The 24,823-nt window shown below is 37.0% G+C and overlaps 1 protein-coding gene across 2 annotated transcripts in view; it reads right to left on the bottom strand.

Moving 5' to 3' along the window:
- Nucleotides 1–23,752, bottom strand: part of PKN2 (protein kinase N2) — a 129,295-nt gene extending 105,543 nt beyond the window's left edge. For both annotated transcript variants that reach the window (XM_011284886.4, XM_011284888.4), the window contains exon 1: nt 23,627–23,752. In XM_011284886.4, coding sequence (XP_011283188.3) covers nt 23,627–23,674 — 48 coding nt within the window. In that variant the 5' untranslated portion in view covers nt 23,675–23,752. The remainder of the gene's footprint in view (nt 1–23,626) is intronic.
- Between the last annotated feature and the right edge of the window lie 1,071 nt (nt 23,753–24,823).

Raw genomic sequence — 24,823 nt, 5'->3', positions numbered from 1 at the left:
ATGGTTTGTGAGATCAAGCCCCATTCAGGTTCTACGGTGATAGTGAGAAGCCTGCTTGGGATTCTCTCTCTCCCTCTCTCTGCCCCTCCCCTGCTGTGCTTGCTGTGCTCTCTTTAAAAACAAACATTTAAAAAAAAAAAAAAAAACTAGAATTGAAAATCATCTCTATTTTAATAGCGTGTGCAAATCTCAGGCTCTCACATGCCTCCAACACAGAAACGTGTTTCATAACCAAAAATACCTAGAATGATCAAGCAAAGGTGGGATGTTAAAGGCAACAGAGAAAAGAGAGAAATAAAGATTATGAATAGGATGGGGTGCCTGGGTGGCTCAGCTGGTTAAGCGTCTGACTTTGGCTCAGGTTATGATCTCATGGTTCATGAGTTCGAGCCCCTCTGACAGCTCAGAGTCTGGAGCCTACTTCGGTTTCTGTGTCTCGATCTTTCTCTGCCCCTACCCTGCTCGTGCTCTCTCTCTCTCAAAAATAAACAAACATTAAAAAAAATTTAAAAAAGATTATGAATAGGAAATCTTAAATTCATGGTCTGTCACTGTTTTGCTAAGACCCATAGCAAATTCTTAAGCTGTGCTTCCACTGTTTCGTTTCCAAAATAGTAATTGGTTCTAATTTTAACTCAAAGTTTACATTATATTCATTTTTGAATCCTATAAACAACTTTTGCTTTAATCATGATTTGGGATTGTAGGCTTCCTTTTTTTCCTTTATTATCCTGGTTCAGCAGTTCTCAGTATCCAGGAACCTTGAGGTGTCCCAATATCTTGGTATAATTTTTTTTAGTGTTTATTTATTTTTGAGAGAGAGACACACACACACAGAGTATGAGCAGGGGAGGGGCAGAGAGAGAGGAGACACAGAATCCGAAGCAGGCTCCAGGCTCTGAGCTGTCAGCAGAGAGCCCGATGTGGGCTCGAACTCACAAACTGCGAGATCATGAGCAGAAGTCGGACGTTTAACTGACTGAGCCACCCAGGCGCCCCAATATCTTTGTATAATTAATGTCTATCTTCCTCTCCACATTTTAAGTTCCATAAGAGAGGGAAGTACATTTGATCACTATTAAATATTTTGATTATTATATTACCAAGCCTCAGAATAATGCTTTGAATATATAAGATAGTAAATACTTGTTGAATGAATGGAAAAATGGCTGCTCCAAGTTGACATACTAAACAAGAATACTGGATCAAAAAAGAAGAAAATAAACATTCTAACCACTAAGGCCATTTGGTACAGGAATAAGTACTACATACCTCAAAAAAAAAAGTCCAATTTTCTATGTAAATCAGGGAGCAAAATGTGGCAATATACCACATAAATGTAATTTCCAAAAACAATGTTAAAAAAAAATCAATGTTCTAGATTTAAAGGATTAAGATTAATTAATTTGGAAAATATATTTCATCCTCCATTGATGAAGCATTATAATATGATTCAATATTTAATAAAACTACATTTTTTTAAATTTTTTTTTTAATTTTTTTTTCAACGTTTATTTATTTTTGGGACAGAGAGAGACAGAGCATGAACGGGGGAGGGGCAGAGAGAGAGGGAGACACAGAATCGGAAACAGGCTCCAGGCTCTGAGCCATCAGCCCAGAGCCCGACGCGGGGCTCGAACTCACGGACCACGAGATCGTGACCTGGCTGAAGTCGGACGCTTAACCGACTGCGCCACCCAGGGGCCCCAAAACTACATGTTAATCACAATTCAGAACTGGTAATTTTGAAGTATGACTTATTACTGTATCACAATACATCAAGTCACATAATCCAAAATGAAGTACCAACTTTTCCACTGGTATAAGCAGCAAAGGAAGATAAATAGCCACATAAGAATTTGAGCCATCTTACTCTTTATTACCAAGTGGAACAAAGTTTATAAAATGACTTATTCCATTAGGGGTGAGGTTAGGTAACAAAAATCAGTTAATACCCATAACTAGTTTCTTTATTTCTATTCACATTAACAAAAGAACTACTACAGGTTAGACAGGTTGAGCCACAAAAACCATAGTTAGAGCATAACAAGCAGGCTGCCATTGCAGATCGATGGGATGTCACTAAGGCATTATGTATCAAAGAAACACTTAATAATGAATAATTGGGGTCCTCCCACCCCCCAGGATGGTAATCAGCATTAGTGCTAGTCACGGACTGCATGAAACCAAATGGCAATCAGTTTTGTTCCTAGATACTACTTAATACTGTCTAATAAACTGGCCTTCCTTCAAATACACAAAATAAGTAAAAATGCATCAAAAGTAAAATACAGGAAAAATTATAGACCCATGTACCCTATTATTTCAAATATGAATTATACATGGATTACTTCTGCCATTGTCTTGAGCATTCTGGGATAAAGAAATGTGAAATATTAGAGTTGCTTTACCTCAATATTTTGGTTAAAAGAACAGGCCCAGGTTATTAATACAAAAAAATTCAGAATGGACAATAAGGATTATCTTAGCAACTGAATTTAGTTTCTAGAGCTCCACTGTCAGTTCAATAATCACTAACCACATGTGGCTATGTATATTTAAATTTAAATTAAATTAAATTCAAATGTCAATTCCTCAGCTGTACTAGCCACAATGTATATATGGCTAGTACCTACCATATTAAACAGTTACCAAAAGGATATATAACCTTTCTTTTTTAAAAACTGAAGTGTGGGGGCGCCTGGGTGGCGCAGTCGGTTAAGTGTCCGACTTCAGCCAGGTCACGATCTCGCGGTCCGTGAGTTCGAGCCCCGCATCAGGCTTTGGGCTAATGGCTCGGAGCCTGGAGCCTGTTTCTGATTCTGTGTCTCCCTCTCTCTCTGCCCCTCCCCCGTTCATGCTCTGTCTCTCTCTGTCCCAAAAATAAATAAAAAACGTTGAAAAAAAAAAAAACTGAAGTGTGGTTGATATACAATATTATATTAGTAGGTGTATAACACAGTGTTTCAAAATTTATAGACATTAAGAAATGATCACCACCGTAAGTCTAGAAGGACATATGTATATACATACACACATACACATATATAATTTCTATCATCCTAGGAAGTATTATTGAACAGTGTGTTCTAAAGGGTAGAGGCCAGGTCCAATGTTGCTGTGTATATACTATACACACATACCTGCTTACCTGTATGCAGAGTCACTGCCAATCCCACTATGTGTATGTCCCCTACACTCACCTGTTCCACTAATTTATGTTACTTGTCTAGACCTTGAAGTCATGTTAGTTGTGACCTCTGCTCTACAGTTTATGGACATTTAAAAATTATTTTTTCTAAGTAACATAAAAATTAATTTTGATCAGTTTTCTAAAGCTGTAGGTAGTGTTACTTAAAATTATATGGCTCCATTTTGATATATAATCCTTTCAACAATGCAAGCCCTTAACTACTCTTTTTATGCAAATGAAAGGTTGTAAATAAATTTTCATGTAGTGTCTAGTTGGCAATCATAAGATTGCCCAGATTATAAGAACTAATCACCATTTAGAATGACTTTCTCAAAGACAAGTCTTAATAGTGCAACTTTTGAAACAGAATAAAAAAGTTTCTCTGGGAACTACTGAAATGAAAAAAAAAATGTGTTTAACTTCACAATACTATCACAATTCATTTACTCTTATTTGATTACAATAGCAGGAACACAACAGGCATTCCAATTGACTGAATTAATAAATTATATCCTTGCCTAGATATTTAAAAAACTTGCTGCAAGTATCATCAGGTAAAAACAAAATGTTAGTATTCAAATAGTGAACTGTGAAATTCTGGTTTGGTAACTTTTCCTGAACTCTTTGCTATTTGTTTCTGATATTTGTATAGAAGAAAATCTACAGTGAGAGGACAATTTTCCTTTCATTTAAATCTGCATTACTCTCTTGGTTATCGAAGGTTTTTTACAGTATCTACTAAACTATTTTTAAAAACTTATTCACTTTCCTCAGCTTCAGTCACTTACTATTATACCAGCTCATTAATTGTAATTGTAGTAAGCCAAGTTACTAACAGAAAAACGAAAGTTTCTATTTTCCAAAGAGCTGGAATATGAACTGGTATTCTTTCTTAACTCAACTCCAGTAATTAAGCCCCAAAAGATATCTCTTTCAGAGTTCTTGACAATATCACTCCTTTCTTTTTCCATAAAATCAGAACAGTCTAATTTTTTATTCTTTAATATCAGTTCTAGCTGAAAATTGTTTTTAAATTAATGCAAGTGTCAAAAGTTTTAGTATAAAAAAATTCATTAGATTTTCAAAAATGAGATTAGATCAATTTCCTATTTACTTTTGATAAGAAGTGCATAAACCATTATTCTTAGAAATAAAAGATCTTATATTCTTTTGGCTTCAAGTCTTTCAAATAACATACTCAAGGATTTAATAGTCTTTCTTAAGTTACCTAAAAAACGCTAGATTTAAATGCCTTCTCAAACTCAAGCAATTTTTACCAGGTTACAATTCGAAACATAGCATGTTCAAAAACTGTTTCAAACATTTAAAAATATCTTGTGATAGATCAACAAATTGGTATGAATAAAAACATACAATCCAGAGCGATATAGGGAATGCTACACACACACACACACACACACACACACACACACACACACACACACACACACAACACGCCCCTCCAGTTTTTGAGACGGCATTTGAGGTTATCAGAAAAAAAAAAAAAGCTTCATCTAATCTCAGTGATAGTAAAAGTGAGTAAGAATATAGAATTTCCAGTTAACAGTACTGTATATATTTGAAATATCTGAAAGCAGCTAAGAGAGTAGATCTTAAAAGTTCTTGTCACAGGAAAAACAGATTTGTAACTATGTGTTAATGATGTTTAACTAAACTTACTGTGGTAATCATTTCACTATACGTGCACGTATCAAATCACTATGTTTTACACCTAAAACTAATACAATGTTATATGTCAGTTATATGTCAACAACAACAAAAAAGTAAAAATCAAAAAAATAAAACAGAATTTCTAGGGTAAGTTGTTTTAAGATCTCAACAGGAAGAAACCAGACAAATTATTACAAATCATTTGCTATCTTCTACACCTGAGATCAATTAAACTTCAAGTTCTATAGCACAAATGTTCCTAAGAGAATAATGGACACGAAATATGACTTAAAACTTAAACTACTTTTCTGTAAATCTTTGATATGTACAGACACATGACAGTTTATATATTTTTAATATATTAAACTTCTAAGACATCACTTAACTTCACTTGAAAAACTGGCTTCTTTAAAATTCATCCAGGGCAAAATATTTTTAACATGTTCCAGTTAGTGTGAACAAAATCCTGTGAAGTCACCGTAAAAATGTCTTTAAACAGACATTAATAATTTTCTAAACAGAATCAATTTCCTTATTCAAATATAAATATATTTCTATAATCCACAAGAGACTTTCCATCTTCTCTAAAATCAAGGTATTAAAATAGACCTGTGCATTCATTATCCAGTGCTGTTTAATAAACTGTCGTGATGATCAAAACGGTCTATGTATCAATGCTGCCCAATATGGCAGCCACTAGCCACATGTGGCTGAGCACTTAAAATGTGGTTAGTGTGACTGAACAATTAAATTTTAAATTCTATTTATATTTAATTAATTTAAATTTTAATAGCTACATGTGGCTAGTGGCTACAGAACCGAACAACACAGACTATCAAATGATCATGACTAGGTACAATAACCTCCAACAGTGCTATACTTATTAAACGAAAAGCACCACAAGGAAGCAACTCAAGTATCCACTGATGGACTGGTGGATAAACAAAGTGTGGTATATACATATATGGAATATTATTCAGGCTTTAAAAGGAAGGAATCATAGCTAACAATCTTGAAGACATTATGCTAAGTGAAATGGGCCAGTCACAAAAGGACATACACTGTTTAATTCCACTTACATGTCAAATTCATGGAAACAAAAAGCAGAATACTGTGTGCCAGGACCTGGGGAGTGGGGTAATGGAACATTAGTGTTTAGTGGGACCAGATTTTCAGCTGAGATAAAAAGAATTCTGGAGATAGTGATGATAGTTGCACAACATGATGAATGTACATAATGCTACAGAACCGCACACTTAAAAATGGTTAAGATGACAAATGTGCATATTTTACCATAATTCAAAAACAATTCTTAAGCATCACAATGTGACCAAATAAATACCTCTGATAGAACAGCTAACTGGAAATAGAAAGTCAACAATAAAGGAAATAAAGTGCTTCTCAGAGAAGGAAACATTATATTTGCTGAGAAAAAGTTACAGGAACCCTGCCATGAATCAAGCTGTACCGCATTACCACACCATAACCAAGATCTGAGGATTTTACTTCTACAGGATCAAGCTGGACAGAGTATATTGGAGGTCTTTTAAAAAGTCACAAGGCTAGACAAAGTAAAGTCAAAAAGCTGAATTGCAGAGTGTTTGGTGTTTTGTTGTCTGGTTTGATTTGGTTTTAGGCACTGTCAACAGAGCTGGCCTCGAAAAAGTCGCACACTGAGCAAGAAGAAAAACAAAACCTAGAAATATATTCAGTTATTTGTTAACTGTGTCCAGTTATTTTTAACTTCTTTAGAAGACTATTTTAGTGAAAGGGCATAATAAAAGTACAACTCTCAGGTTGTCAAGAACGTAGCAAGGAAAAACTAGGGTAGGGATAAGAATACCACCATAAATAAAAAAATAACACACACAAGAAAGAAGGATAAAATTAATGTGGAACACAAAAACAAAAGCGATTATCCTTTTCCTCAAAAATCTATCTGAATGTATTTAGGCCCAAATGCCATGATCAGTAAGAGTGTTAACATATTACAGCAAAGTATTTTAGGAAAGCTGCTAGATGCTCAAGTGGAAAAGGCTTATAAAACAAAGTTTATTTTTAGGCTTTTTAAACACCTTTTTAATTTGTAACACCTTACCCCCATAAACAGACATAAATGAGAAATAAATGCAGACTAAACTTTAACATCAGAGAGAAATATATTATTCCTTTAAAGATATAAAACATGAGTATTTTTCCAGTTCACTGAAATATCTCATGCATATAAAATACTCACTTTGCAAGTGTATATTGTGAGTAACATGACTGACCTCTTTTAATTTATAGAATTGCTTCTTTAAGCGATTTTTAAATTTTACATACACTTTAAACCACGATAAACTCTCCAGAAGTTACACACTACTTCTGCTGGAATCACCACACCTATACAGCATTTTTATATTATAAAAATACTACAGAGGTGCCTGGTTGGCTCAGTCAGTTGAGCACATGACTCTCGATTTTGGCCCAGGTCATGATTCCAGGGTCATGGGCTCAAGCCTCAGGCTCTGTGTTGAAAATCTCTCTCTTTCTCTCCCCCACTCCCCTGCTCCCACTCGCTCTCTTAAAAAAAAAAAATAAGTAAAAAAAAAAAAAAAAAATACTACAAAGAAATTTGTACCATGAATACTTACAACTAGATGGCAAATTATATATTCCCTTTTATACTCATTCTCAGTTCCCTTGAAAAAAAGATATTTGTCACATTCAGTTTTAACAGTTTTGAAAATGTTTAACTATTTTTTAGGTATACTAAAGAAAGAAAAAACCACCACCATGAAGTTAATAAAACTAGAATTGTGTGGAGTACTAAAATAAGGAATAGGAGTCAGAAGGGCTCCAGTTAAAGCAGACATTGGCTGAGTAAACATGAACACCTGAAAACTGGGTATAACAATCCCTCCCCATTCCTAACTCAAAGGGTCATTTTAAGAATCAAAGAAATAATACATGTCAAGGTGGCTTATAATTCAAAAATGCTTCATATAGAGTGATATTATTAACACTACTCATAGTTTTTCAACATGACTATTCTTTTTTTTTTTTAATTTTTTTTTAATGTTTATTTGTTTTTGAGACAGAGAGAGACAGAGCATGAATGGGGGAGGGGCAGAGAGAGAGAGGGAGACACAGAATCGGAAGCAGGCTCCAGGCTCTGAGCCGTCAGCACAGAGCCCGACGTGGGGCTCGAACTCACGGACCGTGAGATCGTGACCTGAGCTGAAGTCGGACGCTCAACCGACTGAGCCACCCAGGCGCCCAACATGACTATTTTATATGAGGTACCTTTATAACTGGTTCCTTCTCTATAATTACCATTATATTATACTAAAAGAATTATCCACCATTTTGTCAACCTCAAAGAGGTTGCTCAAAGAGAGCAAAAGGAAAGTTACCCCATTCCCTCTTCCCCCACTCCCTTTTTATAGACTCAGTACAGTGTTTTTAGGGATTTGATAAAGCAAGAATTTTGCTTTAGATCTGATATTTAAAGTTCCTGTTGGCTACTCAACCATCCTTGAAAAGACACACCAAAACTAACTGTAGGATTTTGTATAGAGTTTTACGAGGTTTTTTTTTTTTTTTTTTTTTTTAACGTTTTATTTATTTTTGAGACAGGGAGAGACAGAGCATGAACAGGGGAGGGTCAGAGAGAGGGAGACACAGAATCTGAAACAGGCTCCAGGCTCTGAGCTGTCAGCACAGAGCCCGATGCGGGGCTCGAACTCACGGACCGCGAGATCATGACCTGAGCCGAAGTCGGCCGCTTAACCCACTGAGCCACCCAGGCGCCCCAGGAGGTTTTAATACAATGAAAACATGTACCAGAACAACAATTTATAGTAAAATGAACACCCTCCTGATACCAGAGTTCAAAGATAAGATTTCTATAGCAACAAAATAGAAAGTCAGTTATGCTAACCAATAAGCAATAAACAATTGGACATTTACTATAATATACACAAACTTCAAGCATTTTCAACTACAGAGTTGGTATTATTTATTAATATTCAGAAGTATATTACCATAAATCTGTTTCTCTAGTGCTGAAATGTGCAGGACCATTCTGGACTTTGCAGATACATAACCTTAGTTCAAATTTATAAAAAGTCCAAAAGCTTCTGAGAAAGAACAAAATAAGGATAACTTAAAGAGTTTCATGAAATAACTGGTCTACAGCTCCATATTTGCAACACATATTTTTTGCAAGACAAATAACACACCACAGATTTTCTTTTTACTTTTAAGTAGGCTCCATGCCCAATGTGGGGCTTGAACTTATGATCCTGAGATTAAGATTTACATACTCTACTGACTGAGCCAGCCAGGCAGCCCCAAACCACAGATTCTTAAATGAAAACTCAATCATAGAAGTTCATCATATATCAACCTATGATTTCTTTAATTATTCTTACCCACCTAATTTCAGCATACTGTTATTTTAAATGAAGACAACCATGGAAATACACACACTTTCAGATAGCTATCCTCATTATACCCTCTATGATGCACAAGAAGAAAGAAGGGAAAACAGCCTATGAAGCATGACCAGCTCTCTAGGTCCCTAACACCCAACTTCAACTAGGCTGTCAGCCTAGTATTAAACTAGGGTTACTAGTTTTAAACTAGTATTAGCCTAGTATTAAATACTAGCCTAGTATTAAATAGTAGTATTAGTAGTAGCCTAGTATTAAATACTAGCCTAGTATTAGAGTTACTATTTACTATATCCCAGGCACTCTATGTATAATGTACATCATTATTAAAAAAAAAAAAAAATACTGGGGTACCTGGGTGGCTCAGTCAGTTAAGTGTCCAACTTCAGCTCAGGTCATGATTTCATGGTTTGTGGGTTCGAGCCCTGCATCAGGCTCTGTGCTGACAGCTTGGAGCCTGGAGCCTGCTTCAGATTCTGTCTCCCTTCCTATCTGCCCCTCCCTCACTCACGTGTATGCTCTCTCTCTCTCAAAAATAAACATTAACAAAAATTGAAAACAAATACAATAACCTTCTGAGCCAGAAATTATCCCCATTTTTATGAGAAAACTTGTCTCATGTTGCTAAATAACACTTACCAAGCCAGACAGCTAACATGTGTTAAATATGAGATTTAAACCTAGGTTTATGGGGCACCTGGGTGGCTCAGTCGGTTAAGCATCTGACTTCAGCTCAGGTCATGATCTCATGGTTTGTGGCTTCAAGCCTTGCCTTGGGTTCTGGGCTGACGGCTCGGAGCCTGGTGCCTACTTCAGATTCTATGTCTCCCTCTCTCTCTGCCCCTCCAACACTCACACTCTGTCTCTCTCAAAAATAAACATTAGAAAAGAAAAATTAAACCTAGGTTTATAGGATTCTAAAACTTGAATTACCTATTAGACCAGTGATTTTAACTAGGCTTTGAAATTACTGATTAGTAAATTCCAAGAAGAAATTTGGCAGATATATATATATATATATATATATATATATATATAGTTACTGATTTATTATATTGCCAGTTAAGACATTACAGTTATCTTCATCATATTTTAAAGTTTATTTATTTATTTTGAGAGGGTGGGGAAGGAGAAAGGGAAGGGCAGAAAGAGAGGGAGAGAGAGAATCGCAAGTAGGCTCTGCGCTATGAGCCCAGAGCCCAGCATGGGGCTAGATCTCACCAACAGTGAGATCATGACCTGAACCAAAACCAAGAGTTGGGAGGCTTAACCAACTGAGCCACCCAGGCATCCCATCTTCATCACTTCTTAAGAAATAGTACTTTTTGACATCAAGAAAGGAAGTAAAGAGAAGTAGAATGGTAAAATCTCAGAATGGAGGACAGTCCACCCCTTTAGTTAAAAATTCACAATTTTATATCAACATATACAGCAGAATACATACTCATACATTGTCCTTAGTGTGAAAATATCATGAACAGCACTGGTCCCTGACCCAGTGGTTATTTAACATGCTGTGATTACTGGAGTAGAGATGCATTTGGGATAAAAAGAAGCACAGAAAAATGCCAAAAGAAAGAGGAACTACAGTATGTGGGTTGAGAGGAATTTGTGCTCTAAAGGCAGTGAGACCTGGATTTCATCTTGGTTTAGGCTAATTATGTGACTATGGAGAAGTTATTTAACTTCTCTAAACTTTAGCTCTCTTACCTATAAAGTGGAGATAATAGCTCTACTTCAGTAGAATTGTCTTAAGTGATAAAACACCAATATGAAGTTGTAATTTGTTTTTAATAATGAAGCTTATTAGTTTTAATACTTTTGCTTCAGTTATATCAAGACACTGTCACTCTGCCAATAGAAAATTCTCAGTCTGAGATGGAGAACTCAATTATTATGACTGAAGAAAATAAACTTATGTACCTGTCAAGTAGCTTTATCTAAAGAAAAATGATGCGATGCAGTTATGCTTCTTCATAAATACTAAAACAAAAGCAGAGAAAAGTTTAAAGTAATAAATGTAAAACCTGAGGATTTTCAGACATGTGACTTATTTATTCAACAACAATAAGCAGCTGCTATGAACAAGCTGCCCTGCTTAGGACTAAAGAGATAAGATATCCTCAATAATTTATAATAAGTTTATAAATAATAATTTATAAGATATCCTCAATAATTTTAAGCACTCAGCTAAGGAAAGAGAAATCAGGTAGGATACAAACAACTATAGTGCAATGCAATATATAATAAATATGAGATAGAAAATTTCCTGCTTAAGTTTTGAGGACAGGTTACACGTGACAAGGGGTAAGGGGAAAAAAGAAGAATCTGAATTGGGTCTTTAAAAAAAAGCCTTCCAGTAGATAGAATATAACAAGAATATATATAGGTAAAAAAACATTACTACTCATGGAATGCCTGAAAAATAAGTTACTTGAATGAAAAGAGTCAAGGATTAAAAGGTAATTTGTAACTACAATAATGACAGCCTTCAGTGCTAAGCTAAGGAATTAGGGCTATATCTCTCAGGCAGTAAGGAGTCACTGAGTGCTGGAGACAACTATTCAATCTGGCAGTGGTACATAATCTAAATAAAACAGAATGAGACTGAAGAGGTAGAGGTGGAATATGAAGATACTGTATTGTCCAAATGATAATGTGGGCCCAAACTTGGACAGTAGCAAAGTAATAAATGAATTCAAGTTGCATAATTAGAAAAATCAACTGAAGAGGCTGAGACAGTAGTCAAATAAAAGTGACCAGCAGATTTCTAGCATAGGCAACCACAAGAATGGTAAACTTTAAAAAATATAGAGGGGCACCTGGGTGGCTCAGTCGGTTGAGGGTCCGACTCTTGAGCTCAGGTCATGATTTCAGGGTCATGAGTTCAAGCCCCAAATTGGGCTCTGTGCTGGGCATGGAACCTACTTAAAAGAAAAAAAAAAATGTAAAAATATAGAGAAGTCAGATGTAATAAATCAGTTATGAATCAGTCACAGAAATCAGTCACTTATTTTATTCAAGCATAAGCTATAGGCCAGGTGCTAAGTACATAAAGATGAGTAAGACCTAATTCTTATACTGAAAGGGAGAGACAAGGGTGCTGGGTGGCTCAGTAGGTTAAGTGTCCGACTCTTGATTTTGGCTCAGGTCATGATCTCACAGTTCATGAGATCAAGCCCTACCTCTGGCTCTGTGTTTATGGTATGGAGCCTATTTGAGATTTTTCTCTCTTCCCCTCTCTCTCTCTATCCTTCCCCCCCTCAAAATAAAATTTAAAAAAAGTGAGGGACACACATAGAATTTATCAATTAACTCCTATATTGGGTGATATACTCAGTAACAGGAGCTGCAAAATGGGAAGGAGGCAAATTTACCTATGGATCAAAATGCTACATGACCAGTCACTAAATTTACTTATCAAAAATGTATCTTAAAGAAAATTTCTCTTAATTATATGATATGAATATATTCATACATTCAGTGAATGTAGAATTTTCTTGGTAGAATTTTAAGCAGTGTCCAATTTGTCAAAAGTTTTCAGGCAGATGATCAATACTGCCTTTTTTTTTTTTTTTTAAGAGATAGAGCTGGGGAGAGGGCAGTGGGAAAGAGAGAATCTCAGGCTCCATGCACAGGGCAGAGCACGATGCAGGGCTTGATACCATTATCCAGGGATCATGACCTGAGCCAAACTCAAGAGTTGGATGCTCAACTGACTGAGCCATCCAGGTGCCTCAATACTACTATTCTTAAAGTCAGAAACAGTAAATACAAAGAGTCAGAGGTATAAAGCAGTGTCATTCCAAGAACTGCAAATAGTTTAATACGACAGAATAACATATGGGGAGAAAACTCTGAAAAGACTGAGAATAGCTGGATGATGGAAGGTCTGTTATATTTTATTACATAATTAATGGGAAGTAACTAAAAGGGCTTAAACAGAAAAGTGCTTTCTAACCTACAGTCCCTTCTTAGAGAACAGCCCTATTTCTAACTCACAGAAGAGTCCCTGCAGTCATATTGCACTTATCAGTGCTGAGAACTCCATCCCTCCATTGCCATAGTTGACCAGATCAGGTGTACATGTTCTATATGGGGTCAATCAAATTTCCTTATTAAGAATTTAGAATTGTGGCACAGAATAAATGAGTCAAGTAACTGTAGATATTAGACTTACAGAGTTCATGGAAATTCAGAAGTTGGGAGTGCCTTTTGGGGACCACATGAAAGAAAACCAGTATACAGGAAATATAAAGCAATGCACATACTTAAGAAGAGATATGAGAACATGTAGCCCTAGAAAAGGAAGCCTTTAGTTTCCTGTTCAGTACTCATGGGACTTGGCTATATATCCCACCTTTGGGTTAAGTGCGATGTCCCTGTAGCCTTCCAATGAATCCAATTATTGTTTAAGCTAATTTAAATGGCTTTCTATTCCCTGCAACCTTGACAAAACAAGGTGATTAATTCTGGTGGTTAATCTAAAGAGTACAGTAGAGGAAAAACAGGCTAGAAACAAGCAGAACATTTAAACTAGGGAGGGAGTTATTAAAAGAAAAGCAATAGTAACAAATATAGGCAGATTATGATGAAAGAAAGTAGCCAATATTGTACAGGGTCCACAAAGTTTAGTTTAAACAAGAGAGTTTCAGGATGCTAAAGCAGTATCAATTGCCCCAAAAGACTAGAGGAAGTAGAAGGTCACTGATGCTTTTAAGAGAAGAATTTCAACAGAAAAATTGGGACAGATGTAATATTTTTAAAAGTTAAGAAGTAAGTCGCATAAAATAAACACAGCTAAGAAATTTCCTTTAAGGAATGTGAAAATTAAAAGAAGCTTGAGGGGACAACAGTATTTTAAAAAAGCATTTTCTTAAACAAAGGAGAGATGTGAACTTATTTCTAGGAAAAGAGGGGAGAATGAAAGCCCCATCCTGCAAAGAATGGAATGATATTCCAAAAGAAGCAGAAGTCTAGGAAATTATAGCCTCAGGTCAATTTTTCCTTAGAACTGAGTAAGAAATCTTAGACAAGAAGAAAACTTGGGGAAACTCTGATTATTAAATACTATGTATCACTTAGTAGAGGCAGTGACTAGGTGAGTCATTTGCTGAGAACAAAGCAGCAGGAATAGATCAGACTTAAGAAAATATAGAAGGTTTAAGCCACAACTGGGGAATGTGATGCAGAATTAAGAGGTAAATCAAGGGTCTTACTGAGCAAAGGCTTCAGAGGATATAACAAGAAACAGAAAAACCATAAACTGGTACTTATCCAATGATTTAGATAAGGATAACTTCAAGTATAATTCATCACATGACCTAGTATGGATGTACCCTTAACTTACAGCTTGCAAAAATTAAATAAGGCTATTCAGAAATGTTTCTGCTGTAAAAACTGAAAAATGTTCTATTGTAAATTTACATTACAAGAAATATTGATATATATTTCATATTTTAAAAATTAAAAAATAACTCAGACCTTTATTTTACTCTGTATTCAAAAATCAACTCCAGATGTATGGACTTAAATATAAAAAACAAAACTCCACAACTCTTAGTAGAAAAATAGGTGACTGTTAGATCCAAAGTAAGGAATAGTTTCTTACACAAAAAGCAATTATAATAAAAGATTGACAAATTTGACTAAAATTACAACTAAGCCTTTTTTTTTTTTTTCCATCAAAAGATACCACAGCAGTGACAAGAAGTGCATTTAAGATTCTAGGTCTGGGGGCTCCTGGGTGGCTCAGTCAGTTGAGGTTCAGACTCTGGCTCAGGTCATGATCTCATGGTTCATGAGTTTGAGCCCCATACTAGGCTCCTCCCTGACAGTGTGGAGCACCTGCTTGGGACTCCCTCTCTCTCCCTCTGCCCCTCCCTGCCTCAAAATAAATAAATAAACTTAAAAAAAAAAAATCCAGGTTTGTAGAGGTCCCTGAGTGGCTCAGTCAATTGAGTGTCTGACTCTTTTTTTTTTTTTTTAATATATGAAATTTATTGTCAAATTGGTTTCCATACAACACCCAGTGCTCATTCCAAAAGGTGCCCTCCTCAATACCCATCACCCACCCTCCCCTCCCTCCCACCCCCCATCAACCCTCAGTTTGTTCTCAGTTTTTAACAGTCTCTTATGCTTTGGCTTTCTCCCACTCTAACCTTTTTTTTTTTTTTTCCTTCCCCTCCCCCATGGGTTTCTGTTAAGTTTCTCAGGATCCACATAAGAGTGAAACCATATGGTATCTGTCTTTCTCTGTATGGCTTATTTCACTTAGCATCACTGAGTGTCTGACTCTTGATTTTGGTTCAGGTCATGATCTCACAGTCAGGAGATCAAGCCCAGTGTCTAGCTCTGCACTGAGTGTGGAGCCTGCTTGAGATTCTCTCTCTCCTTCTCCCTCTGCCCCTCCCCTACTTGCTCCTGCATGCTCTCTCTCTCTCTCTCTCTCAAAAAAAAAAAGATTCCAGGTTTGTAAATACCAGTAAATTCTGCAATAATTTTTTTATATCCAGCATTAAATCAACTCCGGCATTAGATCAACTCCAGCAGTTTATTAACAAGCTATGCACATAACTGTCCAGCTTATTCTTTAAAGAAAAAAGTATTAATAATTAATAATAGTTTGTACGGAAGAGATATGTATGGAATGGGAAAAACCAGCAGCTGATAAACTATTTACATATATAATTTTCCCTACTTTTTTTGGTCATGAATTTATTCTTTAATTGACTCAACTAACTTTTGAGTCCTTAGTATGTGATACAACATTTTATACAACTTTCTATGGTTGTTCATTTGGACAGTTTGTGAACCACAGGTCAAAACTGTATAACTTTACCCTTTCTATACGAAATCCAGAATAAGATATTAAGTACAGCCTTGCTGATCACAATGATATAAATTATTCTAAATATTTGCCAAAAAGTTAAAACATTTAAAATTGTCCCTCCCACAAACTCCCTGAAAGAGAGTGAAAAGACAAGTTACAAACTGAGAGAAGACATTCACAATATACACAAAGGATTAATGTGAAGAAAATAAAGAATTTCTATAAATCAGTAAGAAAAACAGAAAAATAGGCAAGAGACATGAATAGGAATTTCACTGAAAAGGAAACATAAAGGGCCAGTAAACATAAAAAGAAATGTTCTACATTAGTGATGATCTGGAAAATACAATCAAGATGACAAACAGCATTTTACACTCTTCTGACTTGTAAAAATTAAAAGACAATATCAAATGTCAGAGAAGATGGATAATCAAAGGCCCTTTCATCTCAATATATTGCTGATATGAACATAAATTGGTACAATCATACTGGAAGTTGGGCATTCACTTACCCTGTGAGATGGCAATTCTACCTTCATGTATATAATGAATAGAAACTCTTATATGTATACAATAGGAAAAATGCACAGAATATCCAAAGTAACACTGGTCACCGCTACAAAAACTGGAAAGTAACTAACTGCTCAACAAGGGAGAGTAAGTATTCAAATATTCAACAAGGGAAAAGTTGATGAGTATTTTACTCAGTGAAATATTACACAGCAATTAAAACGACTGACTACAGCAACATGCAATATGAATAAATCAGCAGTCACAGGTGAAAAATCAAGAAAGATTACATTCAACACAATTATACAAACACAATTAAAACTAAAGACATCTTTTCAAATTATATATCTAGCAAAACTAAATATAAAGGAAGAGAATGAACACAGGACTCAAGATGATCTTTACCTCAGTTAACAAGAAGGTGAAGATAGGGGGTGGAATGGAGAAAAACCACATGTAGGTTAAGTTCCTAGCTTCTAGGGGAGGTGGGGAGTGAGTGGTGGTCCCTGGGTGCATATTATAATGATAAACAGGTGGATAATTAATCCAATGCAGTGTACCTAAGGTTTAATAAAAGGAAAAAAAACCCCAAATTTAATGAAATTTGTTCAATGAAAATTCTTAAACAGGCAAAACAAGCACCTCCTTAGTCACTAAGGTAGCAACTACAGGAAAGGGAAAATAATATGATTAGTGTGTAAAACATAATATTTAACAAATATATGTATGATATTTAAACATGTAAGTATGTCTTGGATAATCTAAAATAAATTCCAAATTCTATCACAATTTTCCAACAAGTTAAGGTGTTTGTGAGTCAGGGAAGCAAAGCTTTAATTAGAAAAAGTAAACCACCTCCAAGTTTCTAAAATAGATCCTAATAACATACGTTATGCAATTTTTTTTTTAAGTTTAGAGAGAGAGAGAATGCACAAGTGGGGAAGAGGGGCAGAGGGGGAGAGAGAATCTCAAGGAAGTTCCATGCTCAGCATGGAGCCTGATGCAGGGCTTGGTCCCATGACCCTGGGACTATGACCTGAGCAGAAATTGAGTCAGGCCCTCAATTAACTGAGCCACCTAGGCACCCCATGTTATGTAATTCTTATGTATCAGTTCATCTTTATAATGTGACGCTAACATTTACCTTCAAATCTAAGGTATTTATCATCAAATATACTCCTCCCATGCTTTTCTATTCTTCATTTCAATTTTTTTAAATGTTTATTCATTTTTGAGAGAGAGAGAGAGCATGAGTGGGGGAGGAGCAGAAAGAGAGGGAGACACAGAATCTGAAGCAGGCTCCAGGCTCTGAGCTGTCAGCACAGAACCCGATGCAGGGCTCGAACCCACAGACTGTGAGATCATGACCTGAGCTGAAGTAGGCAGCTTAACCGACTGAGCCACCCAGGCGCCCCTCTGTTCTTCATTTTAAACATATAATATATATGTAATATTACACAGTTTACTTTGTGAGATTGCAAAAACCATATATGATATACAGCTAATTTCAAATAAGGTTTTATTAGATAAAATTAAGAGAAACTAGACATATATCAAGATAAATGTTTTCTATTTCTGCTTCTCTAAGATATTAGAAGCTACTTTTTCATTAGTATGTTTTCCCATTCGAAATTTTAAATATCTTTTTAACGCTTTTAACTACCTTCCAACTTTGCTGCCAACTTTGAACTCTGATGTATATCAAAGTTAATCATATTATATCTGATGTATATCAAAGTTAATCATTAAGTGTTATATGACTTTTTTATAGAGTAAAATAGGTTTCTGAAATATGTAGACATTTGATAATTGTTCGACACAGTACATCTTACAAGGAAATGATGCAGAATTAACCATTCTATTTAAACATCATGCATACATCTGGAAGTAACATTGTTTTAATACTTATCTTTACAAACTACTACTCCACTCTTTTTTTGTTTAAAAGGGGGCACACAGGAATAACCTGATAAAAGGCATAAAAATCTACTGCTGCCAAATGTGAAAAGCAAAAAGAGAAGAGCCCAAGGTATAAGATGCAAAGCCCTGAGGTAAACAGACAACGTCCAGAAGGTGCCCCTCTACCTCTCCGTTTTAACAGGGATCATACGTGAAGATAAGTTGTACAAGACTAGAAATAATCTGCATTATACTAGAGATGACAGAAAAACATAATCCATTTGGAACCCATCATTTTGTAACACTAGTTTCAGCACACAGACTTTTACCTAAGTAGTAAATATTTGGTAAGTTATTTAAAGACATGCCTTATTCAATAAGGTATGCTGCATTTTATTCAAAGAGGCAATAATAAAATCTAAGCTGGAAAACCACATTGTATCAATTTATTATTCAAAGAATTGATGCTATGTATCACCATTGCCTATTACTATGTCCATACTGTACTTCTTCACTTACCTTTTATCTCAACTGTATCTCACAGTACTGACTCAAAATCAAAATACTTTGACGTAAAATAGTCAATAAAGCTAGTAAGATCCACGTATCTAGAACTAGTGGCAGGAAATTTTAACATATGGCTACTTCTATCTTAAAATCCTTCGAACCTCTTCTCTTTAATGTTTATTTATTTTGAGAGAGAGAGAGAGAGAGAACAGGGAAGGGCAAAGAGAGACAAAGAGAGAGAGAATTCCAAGCAAGCTCTGTGCTGTCAGCATGGAGCCCAATGAGGGGCTCAAACTCAGGAACCACAAGACCATGACCTGCATGGACAGTGCAGAGCCTGCTTGGGAATCTCTCTATCCTTCTTTGCACCTTCCCTGCTTGTGCACACATCCATGTATGTGCTCACTTACTCTCTCAAAATAAATAAATAAACTTAAAAAAATAAGATTCTAATAAGTAGGATAAAGGGAGGAAAAATATTAAATCAATACACTGTATGCCTTAAAGTTACAAAATATTGTATATCAAATTTACCTCAGTTAAAAAGGAGGGGTGGAAACATGAAATTGATCAAAATGCCATGGGATTTATAAATTGGAACAATTTGTCAGTTATCTCTGAGTAACAGAACCATGAGCACCTTTTATTTTCTTTGTGCTTTTCTGTACTTCCAGATTTTCTACAATGAACATGTATTATGTTTATAACTTAAAAGAATTCTAAAACTCATCTTACCTATCCTGCTTACTTTCTCATACTGCATTCCTCTAACCCACCCTAAAATCTTTATTCTCCCAACAGAGAGGCTTTCTACTTTCCAACATAACTGCAAACTTAGATGTCACCCAATTTCCCACCAAATAGGTAAAATGTGTACAAAGGTATAACTAGTGCAAAAATCTCTTCTGAACTTTTCAAGGGAATATTGTTGGGATAAGGGATTAGAAATGAAAATTTAAAAAAATTAAGTAATTTCTTAGGGCAATAGTCAATTTCTCTTAGAAAAGTCAAAAGACATTTCGTTGCAGGTGACAAATGAAGGGTGTCTTCTCATTAATGTATTGTGTGCCTACTAAGTGCCAAATACATAGCTTGGTTACACATGAGCTTAAAATTTTAAAGCAAAGTTCATTTTATGGATAGACTACAGAGAAATGCAAAATCTTTGGGAAGGATTTCTGCAAACATTCAACAACTTGCACCAGAAACAGTAATCATTAAATGATGAAAACCTGCAAAAAGGTTATTTTGTACTGTTAGTTTTTGTAGACTATTACACCTTATTCCCAACAACAAAGCACTGCTGAATTACAGACTACCAATAGAACACAGAAATCATTTTTCCTTGTAGCCAATATTTTCATTTTGAGTTCTTTATATAGTTTTCATTAATCCAGTTTCCTTAAAAATAAACTTTAATTTCTTTGGCCCCACCAAAAATATCTAAGTTACTACCTCAAATAAAAAATAAAGAGAACAGGATAAAACAAGTTAGTTATACAAGATAAAAATTAGAAACTGCCAATTAAGTTTATATTTTTTAATAGCCTTTTTATTTTTATGATAGTAAATATTCTTCTTTATACAGTGAAGCCTCTAGCCATCAAAGTTTATGTGTACTTCATTAATGATTCCTTGTTAAATAAGCCTCCTAAATTACTAACAAGAGTTAGAAACATTACTCCATAGAAATATTACAATAATTAATAAGGAAAAACACTACGGTTTCAGGTTTTGTTTTTCCACAACTAAGGGTTATTAATAAGCCAATTCCAACACAAATAGTAAAGTATTTCAAATTCTGCAATATAATTTGAAAAATAACTTTAAAATGTTGGATATACAATGTTTCTAAAAATAAGTATCAATTTCATTAAAAGTAGACTGTAACATGTAACTTTCAGAGACAAGTATTCCCCTAGACAAGATATAGCAAAGTAACAGTTTTTAACTACTAAACAGCAGTTTAAAATTTGCTACATAATTAAATACTTAAAATCAGTATGTCAGAGAAGCATTAAGAACTCCATGTTAATTTCTCAATTTAAATAAATTCAAACAACTTAGATGCTTTTTAAAAACTAGTTCTCCAAACACACTTGATAAATATTTGGCTACTATCTACTAATTCCATGACCCAATGAAATAGTAAAACATCTGAACAGATGGATATACAGTACTTGGTGAAGCAAATTTTGCCAACATTTATCTTACATGCTGATATAAATAATGTTCTCAATTTAATACACATAATAAAGTTCATATGCAGTAACTTTTATTAAAACTGGGAGTCAAGGGGCACCTGTTGCTGAAGTATCTGAGTCTTGATTTCAGCTCAGGTCATGATTTCACAGTTCATGGGTTTGAGCCCCACATGGGGCTCTGCACTGTCTGTGCAGGGCCTGTTTGGGACTCTCTCTCTCCCTATCTCTGTTCCTCCCCTGCTTGTGCTCATGCTTGTGCTCTCTCTCTCAAAATAATAAAAAAAAAAAAACTTTAAAAAATTAAAAACAAAAACAAACTGGGAGTCAAATACATCAATAAAAATGCTTTAGATATACTTGTCAACTCATAAGGTAACAATATAAAACCCATTCTTTTTCTGGAAGAGACTTTTTTTTTAAAGTCTAACTTTAGCTGTTCCCCTACTTTGATCCCATTTTTTAAATAGTCGTATTTAAAATTTCTCATCTTTTTGACTTGCTTCCTTCTTGTCAAAATTGATCTCATTAAAAATCGCTGTTATATTTTAATACACATGAAAATATATTTTCAGGTCAAGTGCCAAAATGAGTGTATTCTATGACAACTTTCTATAAAATACAAATAAGGATGCCAAATACTTTATAATTCTGAAGAAACTCCATTCAAAGAAAAATGCTCCTGTCCATTTTCATGGATTTTTTCCCAGTCAGAACCAAAGTATGCTTTTCATATTTCAAGACTAGACAGTGGAAAGCATTTCCAACATGCCTCAAACAAACTGCATTTAGAAACCTTATGTGAAGTAATAAAACAATAAATTCCATTCATTTAGCAAATATGGTATGCTGTAACACCTTATAAAAGGCTAAGAGTAACTGGAATACTACATAGCAACATGTCCAAAGACAGGAAATTCAAAGCTGATTCAAAGGATTCCAAATTTGCAACCCTGCACTGGTACACCCTGTTGAAATCCCTACTTTCGTTCAGGAAATATCGAATATTACAACAATGCCTTCAAACTTACATTTAGCTTAACAACAAACCAAGCTTATAAAGGGATCTATTGAAAAATATATTTAAACAGCAAAAAAATTTAGAAGCAGTTGCAATACTCAATTTTGGCATCATCAAGAATCAACCCTTCAGGATCTAGATTCAATCTTTTTAAAAGAATTAAATGCTCAACGCACAAAAAGAAATGTAAGTATATTTTTCTTCTAAGTCCTATCTCCAATAATCGAATAGCTAATCGCTAGAAGAGGTCTATAGCAAAACAAATCAAAATCAATCTTAGGTCAAAAACAAGCACAAAATTTTAAGCCAAATGTGAACGTCTCTGGAAAACTCCAAAGTAATAAAAAATAAACTCAACACAGCAGTGTAGGTACCCCTGGACATCACAGACTTAAGGACAAAAGTCGTGCCTACATCATTAAATATCTAGCCGTAAATGCAAAACAATGGTACTGCTACTCGACATAGACTTAAGTAACGAAGGGATCTATTTTGTCCTCGTCTCCTGCAGACATGTGGTGCCCAACACTTTCCCTTAGCCCACTGCTTGCTCATTTGTAAACAACTTCTGTAGCTCTTTCTCTGGTGTTCAAACGGGAGGGAAAATGAAAGCCTGAAAAGCATCAGCATCTAAGTTTCCAGATCTGAGTAGGGAGCAGCAGACAAGAGGACCATACAGCTATCATCTGGTTAATAAAAAAAGAAAGAAAGAAAAGGAAAAGAAAGAAAAGGCGGGGGGGGGGGGGGGGGGGGGGAAGGGCAGCCTTCATATTCAAGAAATTCGGCGGTCACCTGAAGAGGGCTAGTGAAGTTAGGCAAGCATTTAGTGAGACACGGTTTTTTGTTTTGTTTTGTTTTGTTTAAAACTTGTCCGGGGGCTGGAAGTTATGGGGGCGCTCTTTGTGCGGAGTCTGAGGGGAAGGGGAGGGACGAGAAAACAGCTTGGGAGTCATTCAAAGGAGTTTAAGGAGCGGTGTACGAGGGAAAGGCGGGGCGGGGCCTGGCCGGGCGGAGGGAGGGGGCTGCAGGGGCGTCCGCGGGCGGCTCTGACACCAGGGAGGGGGCGGTGAGCTGGCCGCTCCGGGGACCGGGTGGGAGCAGACTCCGGCTGCAGACAGCCGACACAGATGGGGTCCCACTGGCAGGCAGAGTCAAATTAAAGGGGTGGCAGGCCAGAGCTCTGGCGGGGGAAGAGAGTCCGGCTCCCGAAGGAAGCGGTTCCCGAGTGACATCCCCGAGTTTCCGCACTTAGCGGGCTAGGGGCGCGGCGGCCGCACGGCGTCCCTGGGCCCCCGACCCCTCGCCAGACTTTCTCCCTCTCTCCGCCAGCGCCTCCCGCCCGGGCCGCGGCCCTTACCTGCAACTCTGTGAGCAGAATCTCCCCCCGTTCGGGGTTGGACGCCATTGCGCTCCGCTCTGGACTCCGCACCTGGCCGCGGCCGCCGCTGGCGAAGGGAGAAGGCGGGACGGGACGCGGGGTGGGGGGTGAGGAGCGGGGAGCGAAAGAAAAAAAAGCTAGGGATTCATGGAGGCGCAGCCCCTTCTGGAGGCGCGGCTTATTTCGCCCGGTTCATGGAGCGCGGCGGGGAGCGAAGGCACTCGGAGCGGGCTCCCCCTCGCCGCCCGCCCGCCGGCCGCCGCCGCCGCCCGCCCGCGCCGGATTCTGTTCGTTCAGTCGCTCCCTCTGGGTGACGCCAGGAGCCGCCTCAAGCTTCTCCTTGCGGGGCGCTGCGGCCGCAGCTGCAGCTCCTCCTGTCGCACCATTTGGCTGTCACTGCGTCGCAAAAGCGGCCTCACTTGGCGGCTGCCAGAACACGTGACGGCCGCGGCCGCTACCTCCAGTGGCGAGGGGGAGGTGGGGCGGAGAGGACCCCGAGGGCGGGAGCATCGCGGGGGGCGGGGCGCTTTCCGACCCGGCTCCGCGGCGGCGGCAGCCATTGGACCCCGCAGGGGTGAAAACGAGGGGAAAGGACTGGGCTCGCGTCTCTTGGGAGGCGGGAAGTGGAAGAAAAAATACGCCCGCTTTTCTGCTGCGTTTAACGGCCCCACGGTGAACAGTATAACTCGGGAGCTTTTCCCCCCAGCGCCACTTCTTTTTTCTTGTTGAAGTTTAGGCCTAACGTTAAACGAGCGCCTTTCTAACCTCTATACTTAAAAGAGTTTCGGGGCTCAAATTTTATCAATTATTCTCCTGCCCCTTGTCGACCCAAGCTGCTAATCTTGCCTTTTTCTCTCTCCCACCCCCAGCGCGCCAATCTGACCAGTAAGGTGCACAGCTAGTTAAACTGGGGTGTGGTTTGTACTTTTCAAGAAATGTAAGCGCTCGGTATCTCTGGCAGTCCTTAACCCACAGCCTTTAAGATGCCCTTTTCCCAAGGGCTGAACTACTATGGTTTGGGCTGTGGAACTCCACTAAGTGCAGAATCTGATTAATTCTTGAATATAAACTGAAGAAAGTGGGGCAGATCATCCCCGCGAATTGGAAAAAAGGCCAACTTTGGATGCAGTAAACATCCAAGCTAACCTATGAGTAACGTAGCTAAGTAGTGTACGT

The sequence above is a fragment of the Felis catus genome, chromosome C1 (genome assembly GCF_018350175.1).
Source record: "Felis catus isolate Fca126 chromosome C1, F.catus_Fca126_mat1.0, whole genome shotgun sequence".
Classification (NCBI taxonomy): domain Eukaryota; kingdom Metazoa; phylum Chordata; class Mammalia; order Carnivora; family Felidae; genus Felis; species Felis catus.
The sequence above is the reverse complement of the archived record's forward strand: the minus strand, read 5'-3'. Positions and strand labels throughout refer to the sequence as shown.